Raw genomic sequence first — 24,200 nt, 5'->3', positions numbered from 1 at the left:
TCTCCCTCCAACAAGCAACCCCCCCTCGACCCCGCCTCCCCGGCCCCTCGCCTCTCCTGATTGGCCGATCTCCCTGCCCGTCAGCGCCGCCCCCTCCCCGGGTCTGCAGCAGCTCCGGCCGCCTCGTCGCGCCCCCCCAGCCCCCTCCCCCCGCCCCCGCCGCCCCCCGGGCCGGTGCAGCCGCAGGCGGGGTCCCCCTCCCCCTTCCCCCTCTCCCCCCAGGCCTCGGGCGCCCCGGACCGGCCCCCCCTTTCCCCTCCCCCTCCACGCCGCCTCTGCCGCGATGCCCCCCCCTGCGCCCGGGGCCCGGCTCCGGCTTCTCGCCGCCGCCGCCCTGGCCGGCTTGGCCGTCATCAGCCGAGGTACCGCAGCGCCGGGGGTGGGGGGCTCGACCGGGACGCCAGGGTCTTGGGCGGGGGATGGGGGATCAGGGGTGAGGGTCGAGGGCTGCATCCCTGGGCCGGGGAGGGGAGGCCCCCGGACGCCGAGGTCTGGGCCCGGGAGCGGGGTCTGCATCCCCTGGCTGGGCAGGGGGACCTCGGACGTGGGGGTCCGCGCCCTGGGGCAGGGGTCGGCGTCCCGGGGCCGAAGCCGGGCCCAGGGGTGGGCAAGAGGGTCGCAGACACCTAGCCCAGCCTGGGGGCGGGAGTCTGCGGCTCCTGATGAGGAGGGGGCAGACAGTGAAGTCGGGGTCCCCGGGCTGGATCTCTGAGTTGGGGTGGGGGGCAGGGGATGATGCCCTGTCAGGGCTCTTCCATCTGTACGTGGAGAGGGCCCCTGAAGAGGTCCTTGCGGGGAGCTGGGGTGGACATCTCAGGACAGAAGTCGGGGCATGGATGTCTTCCCAGGGTCAATAAGAGGAGGGTACAAGAGTGTCCACAGACCTACGTCTCAGGGTCAGAAAAAGAGGGGAAGGGGCTGAAATCCCCCAGCAGGGTCATCTAGGTTGAGAGAAAGTGTTGATACTTGGGGGGGCTGCAGTTATGTGGGGGAGAAGGGAGCTGGAGACACAGGAAGTTAGGGTGCTGGGCTAGGGTCTTGAATTCCGAAGCTCTGATTGAATGTCTGGATTCCTGGGGCTGGACAGAGGAAGAGTGATGGGCATGGGCAGATGATGGAGAGGGAAGGGAAGGGTTAAGGCAGGGTCAGAGGGTTAACCCTGGTCCTCTCAGTTGGGGAGAGGGCCTGGGGCAGGTTTCTGCACTGAGGTCAGGTAGCTGGACCTTGAGTCTACCCAGTAGGGCCTGGCAGACAGGGGGTGGTCAAGGAGATTCTTAGATCCCCCCTAAGAAAAGGGAGGAGAGTGCGAGGAGGCAAGAGACCGGAGGGTGGGTGCTCAGCGGGCAGGGAGCTGGGTTAATTCAGACTTTCTGGAGGATTCCCCCAGGCCCTCCCTTGAACAGAGTCCTGGGGACAACCAAGAGCCCCGACGAGAGTCTCAGGGACACCGCCCACACAGACCAAGTCTCTCGCACAGAAACCCCGTCACAGCGTCCCACACAAAGCAGCACCTGCAGACACCAGTTATGCAAACACAACACAGCCCCATCCACGCAGGACGCAGGGACCCGGTGGGCCAGAGCCTCAGTCCCTCGCTGGCCTTCCCCCTACCTGACCAGTCTGAATTGCCTTCTGACTTTCTGACCACCTGTCTGTGTCTCTGCCTCTGTCTCTGTCATGCATCTCTTTAGGTCTCTGTGTCTCTGCCATTTCTGGAAGCACCCATCCTTTCACATCTGTTATCCACTGGGAACTTTCCACCTGCCTCTGTCTCTGCGTAATTGTCTCTCCATCCCTGCTGCTGACAGCACAGTTCCACATCTGTCTCTGCCTTTCAGACTGTTGCCCACTGGCACCCCGCTTGAGTCTTGCTTGATCCCTCCCTTGTTCCTTAATCCTCATTCACTTCTCTCATTTCATTTCTTTCTCATTTACTTCCTGTTCTCCTTCCTTCCTTTTTTTCTGTCTCTTTCTCTTTCTGTCTTTCTCTCTCTCTCTTTCTCTCTCCCTCTCTCTTTTTCTTTCTCCCTCCCTCCCCCCCTCTTTCTTTCTGTCTTTCTTTCTTCCTTTCTTTTTGAGACAGGGTCTCGCCTTCTCACCTAGGCTGGAGTGCAGTGGTGAAATCATACACACAGCTCACTGCAGCCTCAACCTCCTGACCTCAAGGGATCCTGCCACCTCAGCCTCTGGAGTAGCTGGGACCACAGGTGCATGCCACCACACCTGGCTAATTTTTAAATTTTTTTTATAGAGAAGGGGGTGTCACGTATATTGCCCAGACTAGTCTCAAACCCCTGGCTTCAAGCGATCCTCCCACCTGGGCTCCCAAAGTGCTGGGATTACAGGCATGAGCCACTGCACCGGCCACCTCTTCTTCCTTTCTCTCCTTGCCTGGCCTCTTGCCTTCTCCTTCCTCCTCCTTTCTTTTCCCACTCCTTGTACCCTTTGGACTTTCCCCCACCTTCCTGTTTCTTCTATCTCCCTCCCCTTCTCTGTTTCCTTTTAACTTCCCACTTTTCATATTCACCACATTCACTTTTTTTTTTAGATGAAGTTTCACTCTTGTTGCCCAGGCTGGAGTGTAGTAGCATAATCTCGGCTCACTGTAACCTCCGCCTCCTGGGTTCAGGTGATTCTCCTGCCTCAGCCTCCCAAGTAGCTGGGTTTACAGGTGCCTGCCACCACGCTGGGCAAATTTTTGCATTTTTAGTAGATACAGGGTTTCACCATGTTGGCCAGGCTGGTCTCGAACCCCTGACCTCAGGTGATCTGCCCACTTCGGCCTCCCAAAGTGCTGGGATTACAGGCAGGAGCCACCACGCCCGGCCCCTACATTCACTCTTAAAGTCACCACAAATCATTATGGGGCTAGACTGGGGCAGGAAACTGTGGCAGAGCCAGGAGCTGGCCTGTGACCTTGGTCAAGTCTTTCCCCACCTCTAGTCTTAGGTTCCCCATTTGAGAACTGGGGGTGAGAGGGGATCAGGCGGGGTTGAACTGAGACAGAGTGAGACGCCAGAAAGACACCCCCACCCACCCAAGGGCAGTTTGAGCTGTCTGGGGAAAAAAAGCTCATGGCAAGATCTAAGAGAAGAAACTAGCATCTCCTCTCTTCTTTTATTCATGATCTTGTCCAAGTTGCAAGAGGAATGCATTGCAAAAGAGTCCACCTCTGATAAGGGCGAACCCCACTGTGCTCCTGCCCTGCCACCCACCCTCTCTCACAACCACTGTCTTGACAGAACTGGTCTGTGGCTGGAGTGCATCCTTCCATAGCTTTCTCTCACTTCTGCAGACTCAGACACAACACACAAAGGTCAACATAAGTGATGGATTGGTTGGTTTGTTGATTTTTTTTTTTTTCTTAAAATAGAAGAAAAACAAGCCCGTTTCTCTGCCATCGGCCTTTTCCCACTTAACTATATCTCTCTTGCATCCATAAATATTCATCTATCTTTAATTTTTTTCTAAATATTTTATGCCAACACACACGCACCCCCTCACACCTACACATTTTTCTTTGTTACAAAAGTAACTACACTGTGGTATTTTAAAACAATTCAACAAAATCAAGTGGCAGTTTCTGCAGCAGCAAATGAGTGGGTGGTTCCTTTGCTTCTGGGGCAGCTGGCAGAGTGATGATGGTGGCCAGGAGGGGGCAGGAGCCCCTGACTTGAGTCCCTGCACTGCCCCTGACCAGCTAGCTCCCCCCAGGACCTCCGAGCTCTGGGTTCATATGACTTGTGGACTGTGCTTGGTTGGTTCCTACAGCAAATACTCATGGGGACCAGGGTCACTATTCTAAGCACTGGATATATACACATGGCAGCAAGAGAACCAGGCAAAGTCACTGCCCTCACGGAGCTTAGATCATAGCGGGATGGAGAGAGATCAAAACCAAAACCCAAAACAAACAAATAAAAGGTAATTCCAGAGAGTGATGAGTAATGTTACAAAAATGGAAGTGACTTGGCTTTTGAGCTCAGGTGGTTGAGGAAACCGTCTCTGCGCAGAGGAGAATGGAGTTAAGACCTGAGGGATGAGGAGAAGTCAACCTTTCAAAGTCAACTGCAGAGGCAAATACCTTGAGGTGGGACCAGCAGAAAGGAGGGTCCAGGCTGGGCATGGTGGCTCATACCTGTAACCCCAGCACTTCAGGAGGCCGAGGAGGGCGAATCGCTTGAGCTCAGGAGTTCAAGACTAGCCTGGGCAACATGGGGAAACTCATCTCTACAAAAAAAAGAAAAAATATAAAAGTTAGCCAGGTGTGGTGGCACGTGCCTATAGTCCCAGCTGCTCAGGAGGCTGAGGCAGGAGAATCGCTTGAGCCTGGGAGAGGGAGGGGGAGTGAGCAGAGATGGTGCCACTGCACTCCAGCCTGGGTGACAGAGTGGTACCTCATCTCAAAAAAAAAGGAAAGGTGCGTCTAGTTCCACGATTCTTGGCGCAGGGTCTGGACTCCCCGGGTGTCACTGGCGCCGACGCCCTCAGACTTCTGTGGTCAGCAAAGGAGAGAGAAGGAGCCTCCTGTGGGCTCCTGGGTGCTAGACATGCCAGTTCCAGCCCCTTCTCACAGCCTTTCCCAGCCAGAGCCGCACCCCCTCCTCCCTGCCCCAGTCTCATACACCCACCTGTCCCTCCACTCCCTGCATCCCAGGTTTTCCACCTGTGTCTGCTGGGACTTTGGAATCGGAGTGTCACCCTCCTGACCCCTGCCAACCAGCTTTGCCTAAGTTCCTTGACAGGGCAGCAGGAGATTCTTACCCCCAACTCAAAGTCACTCAACTTGTTCGGGATCTCTTTCTCTTTTAGGAAAAGTCACCTGCCTACCACCTTCATTCCAAGGTTTATCAAACAGGTATGAGGCCTGTGAGTCTGGACTGTAAATCCCACAAGGGCAGGGACAAAGTGAGCCCTCTGGTGATCTCCAGATACCTCCCTTGCCACAGACTGGTACCTGCTACATAATCATCCCAACAGCCAACTCACAGATGGCTGTTTGCAGCACTGAACTGTCAGGCACTGTACTAGAACCTTTACTTGGATTAAGTCTTCTAATCCTCCCCACAAGCCAATGAGGAAGATGCGATTATCATTTCCGTTACAGGTGGGGAAACTGAGTCCCAGAGAGGCCAAGTAAGTTGTGTGCTCAGTGGCAGAGCTGGGACTTGAACCCAGCTGCCTGGCTGCCACACTGTGTCCCCTGGGCCCCCTGGTTAAGCAGGGTTGTCTTTATGAGTAGATACTTACAAGGGTGTCTGTCTGGGAGTCACTGACTCAGAGCAATTGACAGCCCAGACATAGCCCTGCCCTCCCCCAGCTACCCAGCTCCCCTGAGCAGAGCATTTAGGGAGACCTAAGCCAAGCCAGGGATAGCAATAAATGGTTCCTAAAAAAGAAGGTGCTGTTAGGAACCGCTAGCATTTATTGGGTTCTTTCCGCATGCCAACAGCTGAGCTAAACACTTGGCTTGCATATTCTCACGGAATCCCTCACAAAAACCCTTGCAGGGAAGAACTCCTATTTTTCACCTTGTACAGTGGAGAAACTGAAGCTCACACTGGCTGGGAGTGGGGGTCATTCGGCTAGGAAGTGGTGGGACAGACATTTGATCTTCCAGCCCGAGCTCCTCAGGGATTTATTATCTGGTCTCTGAGGACCATCCATACCCCTTCCACAAACACTTCCCAGTTCTGAGGTTGGCTCGACCCTATGGGGGACACAGCTAGGATTCAGGCTCTTACAGAACTCCTCATCACTGTCTCAGCTAAGTCAAACAGTGCCCAGGAGTGGGGACTCTGCCTTGAACAGTCAGAAAGGACCTCCTGGGGCAAGGGACATTTGCACTGGGGTCTTGAAGAATGAGTAGGAGTTCAAGAGTTGAAGAGTGTTGCAGGCATCCATTTATATTCATTTATTTAACAAATAGTTCCCAAGGCCTCTGGTGGGCCAGGGCCTGTGCTGGGAGATACTGGGGACACACCAGGCTTTACCCCCAAGAAACTTCTAGTCTGATAGGGATGCCAGACACAGGCGGTCACCAGAGTGCAAAGGACAATCCCCAGAGACCAGATAGTAAAGTCCTGAGGCGCCCGGAGTCCTGCCTTCCCTGCAGAGTCCACTCCCCACCCGAGTCACCAGATAATAAAGCCCTGGCCAGGCCCTGTGACTCATGCCTATAATCCCAACATTTCGGGAGGCTGAGGTGGGAGAATGGCTTGAACCCAGGAGTTCTAGACCAGCCTGGGCAACATAGCAAGACCTCATCTCTTAAAAAAAAAAAACTAGCCAGGTGTGGTGGTGTGCACCTGTAGTCCCAGCTACTTGGGAGGTTGAGATGGGAGGACTGCTTGTGCCCAGAAGGTTGAGGCTGCAGTGAGCCATGATCATGTCAATGCATGCCAGCCCGGGCAACAGAGCAAGACTCTGCCTCAAAATAAAAATACAAATAAAAAATAAAGCCCCAAGAAGCCTGGAATGGTATGTAGGCTCAATTCATGGGGACAGTGCCTGCTTCAATCAGCGCCTGAGTTCAGTAGCCCTGGAGCCCCAAAACTTTAGGGCAGGCACCTTGGACAGCTCCCTCTTTTCCCTTTCTTGGTTCCTGTAGGACGGAAAGTAGGGTGTGATTTTGCCCCCTATGGGGCATCTGGCAATGTCTGGAGGGATTTTTGGTGAGCTAGGGGGAGCAATTAGCATCAAGTGAATTCAGACCAGAGACAAGACACTGTCGACATCCTAGGTTGCAAAGTCTGGCCCCAAATGTCAGCAGCGCTGAGGTTTAGGAACCCTGGCCCAGGCGGTGTCTCAGCAGGAGCATGGCAAATCCTGTGTGTGTCTGGGGGATAGGCAGGGTATGTGTGTGTGTGTGTGTCTTCACCAGCCTGGGAAGGATCTTGGTGCGTACGTGTGACTCTTTGGCAGCACTACCCGTGACTGCCTGTCAGTCCAGGTTTTTGTTGCTGACTTTCCAATTCCCTGCATCTGCATGTGTGTGTGTGCGTCCAGCCGTGTGTGATCTGATCACAGGTGACAACATGACCTGATTCTCGGCCCAGAGTGGCCCCTTTGTGCTTGAGGGGATGTGACAGTGTCACTGTCTTGTTACACAGGTTGCAGCTTTATATGCGTCTGACCCAGGGCCTTGCAAGGTGGAAAGTTGGGAAAATTGTGGTGCCCGGGCCAGTAGTGTCTCTGTAACCAGTTACGTTAGTAAGCGTGTGTGTGTATTTGTGTGTGGTGTAGGAATGTAATTGTGTGTGGACTTTGCAGCCATGCATGGGGCTGTTGATGTCGGTAGAGCCATCTGGGAAATATTGTATATGGTGAGGTGACTCAGGGTGCAGCTGCTGCTTGGCCTGGGACCAACCCTTTTGTCTGTCTGAATGTGACATTGGGCTGAATGTGACAATATGAGCACTCCTGGGGCAGAGCCTCCTTTCCAGCTGACCTGCTGCTGGGTGTCTGTGCGGAGCTGGGCGTGTCAGCGTCACTATGTGTTCGCACCTGTCCCTCTGAGCGGGGCCATAGCCATGCGTGTGACTGAGAGGGCGGGACTGTCTCCTGTGTTTGTATGCATGTGACTGTGTGTGTGTCTGTTTGTCTGGGTGTAGCTGGAGCTGTTTGTGTCTGGATGACTGTGTGTGTACCTCTCTGTCTGAGTAAGGGCATAGTAAGTGTGGGGACTGTTTCTAGGCCTGGAGGGGTCGCTGCCTTGTCCAAGCTGGGGTGTGTGTGTGTGTGTGTGTGTGTGTGTGCGCGCGCACGCGCGCACACACACACACACACACATCCATCATCCACCCCCAAGCTGTCTCCTGTTGTTCCCAGGGCTGTATGTAGCAGTGCCCACTGTGTTTATCTCTGGGAGGATGGGCCCCCTCCCTCCATCCTCTTCAAATCCCAGCAGTGACTCTGGCATGAGGGAGCCCACGGTGAGGGGCTGCAGGGCCCAGCCCCAAGCCCCAGAACCTGGCCAACCCACTGCACCTGGCTCCGTCCTGGCCCCATCCTGTGGGGCTGCTGATGGAGAGGGCCCCCGGGAGTCATTGGGGCAGCACGGGCCATTAATTCATTAGATTAATTAGCTTCTTGCCCTGGCTGGGGGCAGGGCAGCTCCGAATAGGCCCCTCCCGCTCCAGGAGTCCAAGGTCATCCAGCCAGCCTTCCTCCCTCTCCGCCTGGTGCCGGCTCCACCGCCTCCGCATGCCCACCCCCCACTCCCTGGCCCTGGTCCAGCCCACTGGCCACGGTCTACAGAGAGATGACTGCGTGGGGGTGATGGGGCCTGCCTGCCTGCTGAAGTGTGCAAGCGGGCGCGGGCGCACACCTGCAAGCATGCCCTGGCGAGCTTGGGCACACAGTGTGCCTGTGCCTGCGTAGATGTGTGTGTCTGTGAAGGTTCTTGTGTGTGTGTAAGGATGTGTGTCTGAGTATGTACAAGGCTCTCGTGTGTGTATAAGGATGTGTGTCTGAATATGTACACGTGTGCATCTCTGTGTGCACATGTTCATATCTGTGTCTGCATGTCTGTGTACACATATGTGTTGAGTGTCTACATGCATCTGGTTTTATGTGTATGTCTTTCAGTGCATTTCTGAGTTGATGTATGTGTGCATCTGTGTACTTGTGGGCCTGTGTGTATATATTTGTGTGTATTCACGTATATATGTATGTTTCTGTATGTATGCATATATACTATGCTCTCATCTGTGCATAGGTACATGTATGTCTGTACACTGTACCTGAGAATATTCGTGTGCCCATGTACGTGTATTTGTGTGTATGTATGTGTGTATACATGTATCTGTGCATATGTATTCTGTGTACGCAAGTATCTGTGTATTGATTTATCTGTGTACGTGTCTGTGCATGTGGACCGTGTGTGCATATCTCTGCATATGTATATGTATCTATGTAATTGGGTTTTTTTTGAGATGAGTTTCGCTCTTCTTGCCCAGGCTGGACTGCCATGGCATGGTCTTGGCTCACTGCAACCTCCACCTTCCTGGTTGGAGTGATTCTCCTACCTCAGCCTCCTGAGTAGCTGGGATTACAGGTACCCGCCACCAAGCCCGGCTAATTTTTTGTATTTTTAGTAAAGACAGGGTGTCACCATGTTGGCCAGGCTGGTCTTGAACTCCTGACCTCAGGTGATCCACCCGCCTTGGCCTCCTAAAGTGCTGGGATTACAGGTGTGAGCCACCTCACCCGGCCGGATCTATGTAATTGCTAATCTGCTCATATTGGTATGTGTGTCGCTGTGCTCTGTATCTGTGAATTTATGTGTTCTATGTACAGAGGTATCTGTGTGTCTATGTGAATGTCTTATGTGTACATGTGTCTGTGTACACGTGTCTGCATGTATATGTTTGCATATGTGTCTCTGTATATATGTGTCTGTGTACACATGCATCTATGTTTGTGTGCTGTGATTGTCGCTGCATCTCTGGAGGTGTGTAGGTTTGTGTCCATGGGTGCCTATCCATCTGAGTCATGTGGGCTCATGGGAAGATACTCTCTCTGGTTCTCTGTCCCCCTCTCTCTGGGTCTCTGTCCCTCTTTCTCTGGGTCTCTGGCCCCCTCTCTCTTGAAGTCTGTGTCCCCCTCTGTCTCTGCGTCTCTGTCGCTCTCTCTGGGTCTCTGACTCTCTCTTTGCCTGTATCTGCTCTCATTGTGTCTGCTGCGTGTGTATCTCTGGAAACATCAGTGCATGTGTGTGGTAGTGGTGTAGGCGGTGTCTGTGCCTGCAAGGATGTGCGTGTGCATATGGGCAGGTGCCACCATGACCGGGCTCTGCCTGAGCTGCCACCGCTGAGCCACCCCACCTTCCACAGGGCTGCTCTCCCAGAGCCTGGAGTTCAACTCTCCTGCCGACAACTACACAGTGTGTGAAGGCGACAACGCTACCCTCAGGTACCTCCCTCGGTGGGTGGGGACTCAGATCTGGAGCCATGCGGTCCTGCCCCTTTACCTTCAAAGCTTCACCTTCCTGGGTGAGGATCCTGGTTACAGGGACAGCCTGGGATGGGAAGACTTGGGCTCCACATTCCCCTCAGGAGCAACACACTCTGAGCTGGCTCCCCCTCGGCTTCAGTGTCCCCATCTGTCAAAGGGACAGAGAGATGTTTACCACTGCATTATTATGAGGATTCAAGAATTTACGCACACACCATGCTTAGAGAGCAGGATGACTCTTCAAACGTGGCAGCCGGGACACCACTTCCCAGGTCTCCCCCTCTCTGGGTCTCTGTCTCTCTCTTTCTGGGTCTCCATCCCCCTTTGTCTCTGAGTCTCTGTCTCTCTCTCTGGGTCTCAGTCTCTGTGTGTGTGTGTGTGTGTGTGTGTGTGTGTGTGTGTGTGTTTCTGCCCCCTCTCTCTCTGGGTCTCTGTCCCCCTCTCTCTCTCTCTGGGTCTCTGTCCCCCTCTGTCTCTGGGTCTGTGTCCCCCCCAATCTCTCTGGGTCTCTGTCTTTCTCTCTGGGTCTCTGTCCCTCTCTCTGTGGGCCTCTGTTCCCCTCTCTCTGGGGCTCTGTCCCCCTCTCTCTCTCTGGGTCTCTGTCCCCCTCTGTCTCTGGGTCTGTGTCCCCCCCTTCTCTCTGGGTCTCTGTCCTCCTCTGTCTCTGGGTCTGTGTCCCCCCCCATCTCTCTGGGTCTCTGTCCTCCTCTGTCTCTGGGTCTGTGTCCCCCCCCCATCTCTCTGAGTCTCTGTCTTTCTCTCTGGGTCTCTGTCTCTCTGTGTGTCTCTGTCCCTCTCTCTGTGGGCCTCTGTTCCCCTCTCTCTGGGGCTCTGTCCCTTTCTCTGGGTCTCTGTCCCCCTTTCTCTGGGTGTCTGTTTTTCTCTCTCTGGGTCTCTGTCCCCCTCTCTCTGGGTCTCTGTCTCCGTATGTGTGTGTATGTGTGTGTGTGTATGTGTGTGTATCTCTGTCCCCTTCTCTCTGGGTCTCTGTAGCTTTCTCTCTGGGTCTCTCTCTCTCTCTCTCTCAGGGTCTCCATCCCCCTTTGTCTCTGGGTCTCTGTCCCTCTCTCTGTGGGTCTCTGTCCTCTCTCTGGGGCTCTATGCCTCTCTGTCTCCAGGTCTCTGTCCCCCCTCTCTCTCTGGGTCTCTGTCCCTCTCTCTGTGGCTCTCTGACCCCTCTCTCTGGGTCTCTGTCTCCTTCCTTCTTCCTCTTTATTCATCTCTCCCAGATCATCTGTTCTCCCCTTTCTGTGTCTCTGACGCACACAGTCATTCAATAACCACAAGCTATCCTTCCGTTCTGCACTTGGGCTCACAGTTTCCTCCCTGAGGCTCAGCTTACCCTGGCTGTGTGGTGGGCACAGCAGCATCCATCGCACAGGGCTGTGGTGGGACCTGGAGATGTGGTGGCCTCCTTCTCCCTCCCACCCCTTCGGCTGGGGAAGGCTCAGGCTGGGTGAGTGGAGAAGAACCTTCCCACGCTCTTGCCCCCTGCAGCTGCTTCATTGATGAGCATGTGACCCGCGTGGCCTGGCTGAACCGCTCCAACATCCTGTACGCCGGCAACGACCGCTGGACCAGCGACCCTCGGGTGCGGCTGCTCATCAACACCCCCGAGGAGTTCTCCATCCTCATCACCGAGGTGGGACTCGGCGACGAGGGCCTCTACACCTGCTCCTTCCAGACCCGCCACCAGCCGTACACCACTCAGGTCTACCTCATCGTCCACGGTGAGCCCTCGGCCGGTGCTCAGCTGGGTGGAGGGGTGGAGAGCCTGGGGGAGACGAGGCGTGAGGACAGTTACTCACCAAGTGTTCTCCAACCCGGGGGTACGTGGCGAGGAAGACAGATGCAGCCTTGCCCTTGGGGATTTCAGCACAGCAGAAGGAGGCTGGTCACACAGACAGCGACACACCTGCTTGATCACTTCTAGGGCAGGAGAGCTACAGGGATGACAGGGCGCTTGGGGGAAGAACACATTCATTAGTTCTGCCCCACTCCTGGAGTGCCTACTCTGTGCAAGCATTGATCTGGGCACCAGGGCTACAGAGCAAGGCAGGCTGTCCCTGCGCCTTGGGAGCTGATTTTCCAAGGAGAGGCTGGTGGCCAGGGTCGGGGAGGGGGCTTCCCAGATGTGACATCTGAGCTGATGCCTTTGGCTGGGCACAGGGCTAAGACCAGAAAAGCAACAGTGTGTGCAGGGGCCAGGCGAGAAAATGAGCCAAGGGTGTGAAGGGAAGTCCCACGAGGCTGGAAGTGCCAGATCCAGAGCAGGAGAGATGGGGCTGGAAAGCTCCAGAGCAAGGCAGGAGGCAGAGGGACAGGTGCAGAGAGCGGTCAGGACCTGGCTCCTGAGGCATCTGAAATGGTAGAGGACAGGGAGCACCTAGAGAGACAGGACCTGGAGACAGGGAGAACCCAGGGGGATCCTGGCAGGCTCCAACTCTGGAGCCAGACTGCCTGGGTTCCAACCTCAGCACCCTGTCCACCAGCCCAGGGACCCTGAGCAGGAGGAGAGGCCCTGGACTCCTCCTTTGCAAAATGGGGATGGTGCTGTCTTATGTCAAGTCCCACACGTCGTCAATTAGAAGAGCCATTTTTATTTTATGCCCTGCCAGAAAAGAAAAGAAAAAAAAAAGCACTACTAATGATACCCTGGCATCTTATCTCGAAGGGCCATCCTGCTTGGAGAAATGTTCAAATGGGGGGGAAGGGCAGGGAAGCACAGACATGTCTTCGAATTGATGAAATACAGTAATGTCCACCCCAGAGGCTGGTAGTGAGTGTCCAATCAGTGGATTTTGGCAAAGCACTTAGAATAGAATCTGTCACACAGAAAGTTCCATGTGGGTACTTGTTAAATAAGTTAATTTAAAATAATAATAAATACAAACAGAGACAGAGAAAGGAATTCAGACCCCGAGATGGAGAAACCAAGTTAGGATGAAGGTGGAGAGAGAATAGAGACAAGACCAGCAATTAGACAAGAAGCAGCCAGCCCCAGACAGAGGTTTCAGAGAAAATAGCAGAGACTCCTGGGTCTGAGGGAGGAGGGGCTGGGGGTCTGGACTCCTGGGTCTGAGGGAGAAGGAGCTCCAAGTCTGGAATTCTGGGCCTCAGAGAAGAGGGGCTAAGGTCTTGAACCCCTGGGTCTGAGGGAGGAGGGGCTGGTGGCCTGGACTCCTGGGGCTGAAGGAGAAAGGGCTGGGGGCATGGATTCCTAGGCGTCCATGTTCAGCCTCTCCCCCTGCCCGCAGTCCCAGCCCGCATTGTGAACATCTCGTCGCCTGTGACGGTGAATGAGGGGGGCAATGTGAACCTGCTTTGCCTGGCTGTGGGGCGGCCAGAGCCCACGGTCACCTGGAGACAGCTCCGAGGTGAGGACCTCATCCCAGGCCAAAATCCCATCCCCTACTGCGCAGTCTGGGCCCCTCCATTCCTCATATCCCTAGCTAGTTTCCCAAGCCCGCTTATCCCTGGCCCCTTGGCTTCCCCTACCACCCTGCTTCCAGTTATCTCATCCACAGACCCCAGACCCAAGAGGCTTCACCACTGGCCTGCCACCTGCCATCCCAGGCCTGGGCCACTGCTTCTGCCTCATTTGCCAAACCCCAGTGTCCCCCATGTCTCCCCACTCAGGCTAAAGTCCCCTGCCCCTAGATGCTCTAAGCCAGGCTGCACTAGCAGTCCTGCATACATCTCTGCCTCTCTTCTGCTGGATACTCTAGCCCAGTGGGCCTCATGGTATGGACCCCAGATTTGAAGCATCAGCATCCCTTGGGAACTTGCCAGGAATGCACTTTCCCAGGCTCCAGCCAAGACCCGCTGAATCCAAAGCTCCCTCCCCCTCAACAAGCCCCAAGAACCAGTGTTCAAGGATACCCACAGACAGCACCAGGGTGCCTGCACGTGACAGTCCAGGTCCTAGACATCAGCCACCAGCCTTTTTATGTGGATCTCCACCAGCAGATACCAGACCCCTGGATCCTCATTCTCGGGGTCTTCGAAGACCCATGGTGCCGATCACTAGATTCCATTCCCTGAATCCCTGGATCCTGCCCCACTGGGTCATTTGAGTCCCATGATCCTGGTCTTGAGATCCGGGATCTCTGGGTGCTCTAAGTCCCAGAGGGTCTTCTGAGACTGCTGCTCTGTTATATTTGGATTGCTGATCCCAATCACCAGATCCTGATTCCCTAGACCTCATGAACCGGATCCCAGAAGGAGGACCCTGCTCCACTGGATCTGTATTTACTAGATCCTTCGGAGACCTAAGATCCTGGGATCATCGTCCCCATTGGGGTCCTCCCCATGGATCCCCATGATCTGAGTCAGATTCCTGGAGGGATATCCTGAACCCTCAGATTCTCTGACCCACCCCCTGGGTTCCAGATACTGAATCCCAGACCCTCATTCCTTCTCCCACCCCGACCTGGAGAGATCCCGAACCCCCGGCCCCGCAGCCCCTCCCCCACCCCACCCCCATGACCCGGGCACTCCAGGCCTTGCCGTGCCTGCCCCGCTGATGTGTGTCCGTGTTGTGCCCGTGTTGTCCCGTGTTAAGTGTTTGTGTCCGGCCCTGCCCCCTCCTCCTCCTTCCCCCCACAGACGGCTTCACCTCGGAGGGAGAGATCCTGGAGATCTCTGACATCCAGCGGGGCCAGGCTGGGGAGTATGAGTGTGTGACTCACAACGGGGTTAACTCGGCGCCCGACAGCCGCCGCGTGCTGGTCACAGTCAACTGTGAGCTCCCCCTCCCCCCCAGCACTGGGCACGAAAGGGTGGCGGAACCCCGAGTCCCTGGGGAGGAGGGGTCTGAGGGAGGAGGAAGCCCCGGGCAAGACCTCCCGGCCTGAGGGAGGCGGGGCTGGGGGCGGGACTCCTTCCGTCCCCACGCGGCTAAGAGAATTCGCTGACCCTGGCCCCTCGCCAGATCCTCCGACCATCACGGACGTGACCAGCGCCCGCACAGCTCTGGGCCGGGCCGCCCTCCTGCGCTGCGAAGCCATGGCGGTGCCCCCCGCGGATTTCCAGTGGTACAAGGACGACAGACTGTGAGGACGGCACTGAGCGGGGCCGTGGGAGAGGCAGGGGGAGGTCCTTAGTCCCTTGGGTTGTGGGGCAGGGGGTGGAGGGGCGCGGGGAGGGCAGCAGAGCTCTGGGTTCCGGGAACTGGTGCTTCTAGGTGATGGGATCTGAGCAGCCCCAGGGAGACAAGCTTGGGTCCCAGGATGATGAATGCTGGAGCCCCATCTCCCCGGACTTTTCAGGGAGCTGGTCAGGGGTCGGGGGTCAATGCTGAGGATCTGTCGGGCAAGGTTTAGGGGAGCAGCAGAGTTCGGGAGTCCCCAGCGGCTGGGGGTGCACCCTGGGAGACGCCAGGGTGCCTGGAGAGAGGCAGCGGTGGGCGTGACCCGGGGTCCATGAGGCGCTAGAACCCGAGGCGAGAGGTCACTGGGGTAGGGGGCAGAATGCCGGCTCTCCGGGAAACCGGGAAACGATCCTGAGAGGCGGGGGGCGGGCCTGGCTGGGCGCTGCAGCCCGGCCCCTGACCCGGATCCCCGACAGGCTGAGCAGCGGCACGGCCGAGGGCCTGAAGGTGCAGACGGAGCGCACCCGCTCGATGCTGCTTTTCGCCAACGTGAGCGCCCGGCATTACGGCAACTACACGTGTCGCGCCGCCAACCGGTTGGGAGCGTCCAGCGCCTCCATGCGGCTGTTGCGTGCGTCTGGGGGCGGGGCCGGGCAGGTGGGCGGGGCCGGGCAGGTGGGCGGGACTAGGAAGGTGGAGACCCCGGGACCGCCCCGCAGGCTGACCCTGAGCTTAGGAGACCGACTCTGAGACTGAAAAGCACTGCCAGTAAGAAACCGATCCACGCAATCAGTATTCCTTGAGCGCCAGCTAAGGGTTGGGCGTAGGGGACACAGCTTTGCACAAAAGAAACAAGGTTTGTGCATTCGCAGAGCTTATGGTTAGTAGGAGTAGAAAAGCAATAAACAAACAAGTGGACATGTAGATAAATAAGCAAACACATATGTAAACAAAAAATAGTTTTGGAGGCCAGGCGTGGTGGCTCACACCTGTAATCCTAGCACTTTGGGAGGCCAAGAAGGGAGGATCACTTGAGCCCAGGAGTTTGAAACCTGCCTTGGCAACATAGTGAGACCCCATCTCTAAAAAAAAAAAAAAAAATTAAAAATCAACCTAACTAGGTGTTGCACGCCTATAGTCCCAGCTCCTCAGGAGGCTGAGGTGGGAGGATTGCTTGAGCCTGGGAGGTCCAGGCTGCAGTGAGGTATTATGATTGTACTACTGCACTCTAGCCTGGGGGACAGAGGAAGACCTTGTCTCAATAAAACAGAGGAATGGGGTGGTGGCAAGATGCAGGCAGGGAGACGAGGGAGGAGGCTGCCATAGTCATCAGGTAAGGGATGGCAGTGGGTGGCACCAAGTCTCTGTATTGAGAGAGTTTTGGAGGTGGTGCTCCTAGGACCAGTCATTGGACTGGATGTGGAGGGCTGATGGAAAAGGAAAGTCAAGTCAAAGGTGGTTCTGAGATTTTGGCCTGAGGAGCTGGGTGGATGGGGCCGTACACTGAAGTATTGATACCAAGAAGTGATTAGGAGGGAGGCTGGAAGCCAGTGTGTGGGGAGGAAAGTGTGGGAGGCAGCAGTTTGAGGCATGCTGAGTATAAGATGACTGGCAGAAATGCCAGATAGACAGACTCTGCAAGATAGAAAGGCAGACACTGAGTCCCAGGCTAAGACAGTGAAAAAGTACAGATCCGAGAGCATCTTCTGTAAACATCCTGGGCACAGTGGCTCACACCTGTAATCCCAAAGGAGGCCAAGGCAGGCTGATCGCTTGAGGTTGGGAGTTTGAGATCAGCCTGGCCAATATGGCAAAACCCCGTCTTTACTTAAAAAACACAAAAATTAGTCAAGTGTGATAGTGGGCATCTTTAGTCCTAGCTATTCAGCATGCTGAGGCAGAAGGATTGCTTGAATCCAGGAGGCAGAGGTTGCAGTGAGCCAAGATAATGCCACCGCACTCCAGCCTAGGTGACAGAGCAAGACTGTCTCAAAAAATAAAAGTAATTAAAAAATAATAATAAAAGCCAGGCTCAGTGGCTCACACCTGTAATCCCAGCACTTTGGGAGACTGAGGCAGGCGGATGACGAGGTCAGGAGATTGAGACCATTATGGCCTACATGGTGAAACCACATCTCTACTAAAATACAAAAACACAGCCAGCTCTGGTGGTGTGCACCTGTAATCCCAGCTACTTAGGAGGCTGAGGCAAGGAAATTGCTTGAACCAGGGAGGCGGAGCTTGCAGTGAGCCAAGATCACACTCCACTGCACTCCAACCTGGCAACAGAGCAAGACTCCATCTCAAAAAAATAATAAAATTAAAAAATAAAATAAAGAGTCAGAAAAGCAGGCACACCTAGTGAGAGACCCAGAAAGGCCCCTAAAGAGGTGGGTTCAGAAGAGACATGCCCCCTGGAGAAACACACAAGGGGTCCCCCACTCTCAGGCCTCCCTCCATGACCCCCTCTCTTCCCATAGGCCCAGGATCCCTGGAGAACTCAGCCCCGAGGCCCCCAGGGCCCCTGGCCCTCCTCTCCGCCCTGGGCTGGCTGTGGTGGAGAATGTAGGCGCAACCCAGTGGAGCTCGCCTCCCCCTGCAGGGGGCCTCAGGCCAAGAGTGAGAGAAAAGGGGGAGCAGGAGCCATGGGTCTCGTGGGGGCAGGAGAGCTCTCGGCCACCGAGGAAGAAGAGGAGAGGAAGAGGAGGAGGCAGAGGAAGAAAGATCTTTAGAGAACCCATCACTGTGAGGGATAACGCAAAATTATGCATCTTTCTACAGCCATTCTCGCCACCCGTTCACGTTTCCGATTGTGACCCACTCCCGCCACCCCATACCCCTCTCTCTTAGCTCAGGCTGTCAACTGGCTCGTGTGGGTGTGACTGTGTGAGTGTGAGCCTGCATGTGTGTGTAGGTGTCTGTGTCTCTGTGTGTGTGGGTGGGTGGACTGGGGGAGGGGACTCAGCCGTCCTCCCACCCCCGATGCCCCCATGTCCACTGTCCCCAGCCCTACTGCCTCCCACCTCTGGCTGGAGGTAGGTGTGGGGCTCTGCAGTGGAGGCTGTGAAGAGAGGCTCACCAGGCTCCTGCTTCCCCAATATATGCACGCACACTGACCCTCCCCCATTCAAAGGGCATCTCCTGGCAGGTTGGGAGTGGGGAGAGGTGTCGCATTCACCTGTCAAGCTGTCATTCAGCCTTTGTGAGTAAGTGGGGGACCTCCATCTGGGCTCTGGGCTTCCCTGCTGTCAACCACCAGCTTCCTGTAGCCAGAGGCCCCATTGCTGGCTCAGTAGCCTGAGACCTTCCCACTTTCCTGTCCCTCCCCACCCTGGATTTTCTGGCCCCCTCCTGGGCCAATCGGTGCTTCCATCCAACTGTCAGACTGGTGGCAGGAGTCACCTATCTGTTTCAGTGCTTTGCCCTACCCCTGCCACCACTCCCCTTGGCCTTGACTTCCCCACTTGCGGCACCAGCCAGCTGCCCTTGGGGCCTTTGCAGCCAGCCCACAGGTGTGGGCTTGCTCATCTATCGCTCCCTGGCCTCTCCACCAACTGTACCTCCCAAAGGCTACCTGACCGCACACACGCACACACGCACGCACACACACACACGCACACACGCACGCACGCACACACACACACACCAGCGACTGTGACCAGCAATAGCCCCCTGGCTCCAGCTGTCCTGTAGCTGGTGACTAGCTGTAGTTCCTCCTGGGTAGGCATCTGTTGTCAGGAAGCGACGCTGAGAGGCTGCAGCCTCAGCTCTGACTGTAGGAATGCTCCACCCTGGTACACCACACCACACCAAGTGGGGGACAGAGACGCATCACACAGACATCCTGAGCCCAGACACAGATGCCATGTCAACAGCTCCGACTCCCAGGAGACCCTCTATATAAACACCCACCCCAAACCACACCACCCAGAGTCTGGTGGAGAAGAGGAGAGGGCAAGGCGCGGTGACTGTACCTCAGACAGGGGCACGGGCCCCATCCCACATTGTCTTCCATTCCCAGGGTCCAGGGGATGGGGTGGGATTGGGGAGGGAGGCCAGGGAGGGGGTGGGGGGCCCTGGGGGCCGTGTGTTCCAATTCATGGGGAGTGTTGAGACCACCACACCAATAAACGCCTTTTTCCAAAGTCTGCCTGCAGGTGTCAATATCATTAAGGATTTGTGTTAATGAAAGACAAAGGGTAGCAGTCAATTGGTGCCTCTCCAGCATCCTTCCTACCACCTACTTTCTCATCGGTAGGTTTGGAATTGACCCATTACAGAGATGCCCTGTGATTGGCCTAAGCCGCTCAGCACATCCCATTTCCCACCGTGATTGGCTCAGAGATGGGCACATGACCCAGTAAGGCTAATGAGAAAGTGAATGCATTCCTGAGAAGAGATGCTTTTCTGCTGGATACTGTGGCTCTATGATGTGAGGTCTATATCTGTAGGGTTGCTTTTCTCCATCACATGGAGACATCTTGGGTCTGTGGGGATAGCAGTGGTAGAGAGGGCAGCATATGGAGCCTGGGAATAATAGCAACACTAAGAAGTGCAGAGTGGAAACCTTAGAGAAACTGAGTCCATGATGGTATCATTTGAGCAGCTGGATCAAAACTTAACTGATGCCCATATCTTCATTTATGTAAGCAATAAAGTCCTCTGTATATTTAAACCAATTTGCATTGGGTTTTCTATCTCTAGTAACAAAAAGGAAAATGAAAACGAAATAGATACAGAAGAGATGTAGAGGGCCCATAACTCCAGCCCTCACCTTTCCAAAAGGACCCAGGGGTTCTATTTCCCAATGGCCTTTTCTACCCCAATCATTGAACAGAAGTTCTTCCACATGCTTTCCTTCCCTGAGACAGATGTTGGGTGCCCACATTAGAGTTGTTTGGTTCCTTGTTCTTTGCTGGCAGATCCACCTGTTATGATACTGGCTAGATATTTGGTTTCCCAGCCTCCTTTGCAGCTATGTGGTCAATATGGGTCAAAGAGACATAAAGGGAAGTTTGCTTATAGGTTTCCAGGAAAGCCCTCCTCCCACTCCATGAGAGGGAAGAAGGCAGTGATAGGGGAAGGTGGGGGGGTGGGTAAGATATATAGGAAGGAAGTTCTGCCTCCTTCAGTTTATCTTTGGATACAACTGTATGAAGATATGATGACTGGAGCTGCAGTAACCATCTTGCTACATGAGGCAACATGCTTGGAGACAATGTGCCAACCCACTGAGGGTGGCAGAGCAGATGGATGCAAAGGGCCCATGTCTTTAAAGGCATCACTGAGTTGCTGAGCCAGCCTGAAACCACCCACCTCCATATTCCTTGCCAGCATTTTGTTCCTGCGGCCAAAAGAATCCTCACCAACGCAGTCTCTAAATTCTCAATTAGAAACTCAGCTGAAAAAGCGTAACTTATGCTGAAGACAGCAGCAGCAAGCCCAACTCTTCACTGGCATCAAAACATTTGATCAGTCAACAAATATTTATTGATTGCCTGCTATGTGCCAGGCTCTGGGTTAAGTGCTGAGATAATGATGTGGTCTCTGCTTTCGTGAAGCCCTTAGTTTACAGAGAGCGTCTGAGGCCACACAAGTAATTACATATTTATGTATCAGGAACGGCAAATTCAAGGATTCTGTGACTTAACCCAAGACTAAGGGAGGGGTAAGGAAATCGTCATCTGAGATGGCAATTGTTACCCTTAGACTTGAGAAATGAATAACATATGGGAAAAAGAAGTGTTCTAAGCAGAGCAAATTCTAGGGGCAAAATCAACTGCGGCTGAGAGACAGCCTGTGATGCTGGAGTCAGGGGGCAGAGAACATCTTGGGAAGGGAGGTCAGGGAGGCCGACAAAAGCCAGACCACAGGGCTTTGAAGGTCACGATGAGGACTTTGGGTAGTATCTGAAGGGAAATGCACAGGCCACAGAAGGGTTAAAGAGAAGAGGGACATGATCTGATCTGTTTTTAAGATGAAGATGCTGGAAGCTGGATGGAGTGTAGCCTACAGGTGGCAAAGTGAATGTAGGGGGATCTTTTCAGAGAACAAGGCCAAGCTCCCTCTCTAGTTCAGAGCAACACAGCAAGCCCTGCCTGTCTGCTGCAGGGCCTTGGAGGTTGTGCAAACCACACTTAGATCAGCAGGACTTTCCCAGCCAAGCAGTCACATCTCCTTACTTGCACAAATACAGGAAGACTCCTCTTCTGCAGCATGAGAGGGAGACAGAAAGTCCCACTTTCAGGGTCCAATCATCAGTCACAGCAGGCCCTGCCTGCTGCTGAAGTGACATAGGAAGTTCTGACCCAAAATGCCCTGTGCAGGGCAGGCCACTGGCTCTGATCACACCTGCGTGGCTGCCCGAACAGTCTTCGGGCCTCCACCTCCAGAGGCAACTGCACTGGGGTCTATGGCCTGGAAGAGACAGGTGGGGTTGGGGGATAACTCAGTAGGTGTCCTGGATGTGACATGATTCACCCACCTAACTTTTTCCAGCTCTTGCTTGAACTTTTTAGAAATTATCTGAGCACCCTCCATTTGCAGAAGGAAAAAAAAATATTTGGCTATCTTTGGTGGAGCTAAGCCAGGCAACAACTCAGCTTTTTTTTTTTTTTGAGACAGGGTCTCACTCTGTCATCCAGGCTGGAGTGCAGTGGTACTGTTATAGCTCACTGCAGCCTTGACCTCTCAAGCCCGGGCAATCCTCCCACCTGAGTCTCCCTAGTAGCTGGGACGACAGGCAGGTGCCACCATGCCCGACTATTTTTAAAATTTTTCATAGAGATGGGGTCTCCCTATGTTGCCCAGGCTGGTCTCGAACTCCTAGGCTCAAGTGATTCTCCCACCTCAACCTCCTGAAGTGCTGGGATTACAGGCGTGAGCTACCACGCCCAGTCACAACAACCCCACTTTTATGGGGAAACAAGAAAACTGCACCCCACTTCATAGAGAAAAAGTGGCCTTGCCCAATTTTTATGGAAAAGAAAAAAGGAGGGGCCAGGAATGCTGGCTCAGGCCTGCAATCCCAGCACTTTGGGAGGCTGAGGTGGGCAGATCACTTGGGGTCAGGAGTTCAGGACCAGGCTACCTACCATGGTGAAACCCCATCTCTTCTAAAAGTACAAAAATTAGTTGCATGTGGTGCTACATGCCTGTAATCCCAACTATTCAGGTGGCTGAGGCAGGAAAATTGCTTGAACCCAGGAGGCAGGGGCTGCAGTGAGTGGGGATGGCACCACTGTACTCCAGCCTGGGCAACAGAGCCTGACTCGCTCTCAAAAAAAAAAAAAAAAAAAAAGAAAAAAGAAAAAAAAAACTCCAGGCGAGGCGGCTCACGCCTGTAATCCCAGCACTTTTGGAGGCCAAGACCAGCAGATCACAAGGTCAGGAGATCGAGACCATCCCTGGCCAACATGGTGAAACCCCATCTCTACTAAAAAGTACCAAAAAATGAGCTGGCCATGGTGAAGTGCGCCTGTAACCCCAGCTACTCGTGAGGCTGAAGCAGGAGAATCACTTGAACCCGGTAGGCAGAGGTTGCAGTGAGCCGAGATCGTGCCATTATACTCTAGTCTGGGTGACAGAGTGAGACTCCATCTCAAAAAGAAAAAAAAAGGATATCCTACCTCATCCTCCTTTGGAAGAGAAACTGGAATTCCCTTATTTTAATATACATCAAAGTTGGGCACGAAGCTCTGTCCAACTATGATGCATTTTTAAAAATGATAAAGTTATACAGACTGTGAACTAACAAGTAAAACTGGAGTTAGATAATTGAGACCCTCTCATCTCCCTGATTATAATACAAGAAGTTCTGCCCTGATTCCAGAAGGAAATGGGGACACCCACACTCACTTCGTGGGCCCTAATTGGGCTGTGGTCCTCCAGTGGGACTTTGAAGTCCAGAGGCCATGAAATCTCCACTGGGGTCACACTGTGCGTCTTCTTTTCTGAGGGGGTGACCACGGGGACCAAGGTAGAGGGGTGCTTCTTTTTCTCAGGAGTCTTTCCTGATTGAGAGGAGGAGGAAAAGCAGGAACACGTGATTGGCTGCCCCAACATGCCAACCCAGCCAATAGCAAGGGAAGCTGATCTGAGAGGCGGAGCCTTATGCTAGTTGGCTGATTTGGGGGTAGGAAGGCAGGATGGATGATCTATGACGGCGCTAATTGGCTCAGCCAGGTCATCTATGGGCCTCTTTCTAGGGTCCCATCCGGTTGACTGTGATTGCCCCTTCCCCGGTCCCCTAGCTCACCCCGAAAGCGGCACAGGCAGCAGATGCAAAGGAGGAGGAGTATGGCCAGCAGCACCAGGCCCAGTAGGGAGCCCAGAACGATGCCAGCGATGGCCCCGTGGCTCAACGTGGGTCCTGGAAGAGAAAAAGAGAAGGGAGAGAAGGAGAGCAGGAACCAAGGTTGGACCCAAGTTTCCTAAGCCCCGTAACTTTGTGCGGGGACCCAGGAGTCCAGCCACCCCTGCCCCTCCCCTCCCAGAACCCAGGAATGTGGGACCCCAGCACTCTCATTTAACAGTTACCGAGTGACCATGGTGTGCCTGGCTCTCAGCCAGGTAATGAGGATTCATTAGTGGGCCAAAGGGGAAAGATACCTACCTTTGTGGGCTTAATTCTAGGAGAAGTCAGAAATAAATGAGTAACACATAACATAATCACAGATTGTGCCAAGAAAGAAAAAGTGATGTGACAGAGATAATGGGGATCGGGCATGGTGGCTCACACCTATGATTGCCAACACTGTGGGAGGTCAAGGTGGGCGGATCACTTGAGCCCAGGAGTTGGAGACCAGCCTGGGCAACATAGCAAGACCCTGTTTCTGCAAAAATAGAAAAATTAGTCGGTGAGGTGGCCAGGCCTGTAGCCCTAGCTACTCAGGAGACTGAGGTAAGAGGATCACCTGAGTTTGGGGAGGTTGAGGCTGCAGTGAGCCCAGATCACGCCACTGCACTCCAGCCTGGGCCACAAAGCGAGGCCTGTCTCAAAGAAAGAAAACAAACAAACAAAGAAAAAACAAAAAAGAAATAGTGGGCCGGGCGCGGTGGCTCACGCCTGTAATCCCAGCACTTTGGGAGGCCGAGGCGGGTGGATCACGAGGTCAAGAGATCGAGACCATCCTGGTCAACATGGTGAAAC

At 54.4% G+C, this 24,200-nt stretch overlaps 2 protein-coding genes across 2 annotated transcripts in view; one reads left to right on the top strand and one right to left on the bottom strand.

Annotated features, from left to right (window-relative positions):
• Nucleotides 1-85: 85 nt before the first annotated feature.
• Nucleotides 86-19,197, top strand: IGLON5 (IgLON family member 5). The gene is made up of 8 exons (XM_017512447.2): nucleotides 86-362; nucleotides 9,837-9,915; nucleotides 11,455-11,687; nucleotides 13,215-13,334; nucleotides 14,566-14,700; nucleotides 14,891-15,011; nucleotides 15,526-15,680; nucleotides 17,530-19,197. The coding sequence occupies exons 1-8, from the start codon at nucleotides 284-286 to the stop codon at nucleotides 17,616-17,618; spliced, it is 1,011 nt and encodes a 336-aa protein (XP_017367936.1). The 5' UTR covers nucleotides 86-283; the 3' UTR covers nucleotides 17,619-19,197.
• Nucleotides 19,198-20,368: 1,171 nt separating this feature from the next.
• The window catches only part of VSIG10L (V-set and immunoglobulin domain containing 10 like), an 11,398-nt gene continuing 7,566 nt past the window's right edge, over nucleotides 20,369-24,200 (bottom strand). The window contains exons 8-10 of the mRNA XM_037732805.1: nucleotides 23,307-23,420; nucleotides 22,907-23,061; nucleotides 20,369-21,466 (exon numbers count right to left, since the gene is read on the bottom strand). Coding sequence (XP_037588733.1) covers nucleotides 21,395-21,466; nucleotides 22,907-23,061; nucleotides 23,307-23,420 — 341 coding nt within the window. The 3' untranslated portion in view covers nucleotides 20,369-21,394. The remainder of the gene's footprint in view (nucleotides 21,467-22,906; nucleotides 23,062-23,306; nucleotides 23,421-24,200) is intronic.

This window comes from Cebus imitator, unplaced genomic scaffold (genome assembly GCF_001604975.1).
Source record: "Cebus imitator isolate Cc_AM_T3 unplaced genomic scaffold, Cebus_imitator-1.0 Scaffold473, whole genome shotgun sequence".
NCBI classification, from domain to species: domain Eukaryota; kingdom Metazoa; phylum Chordata; class Mammalia; order Primates; family Cebidae; genus Cebus; species Cebus imitator.
Note: the sequence above shows the minus strand (reverse complement) of the source record. Positions and strands in the feature narration are given on the sequence as shown.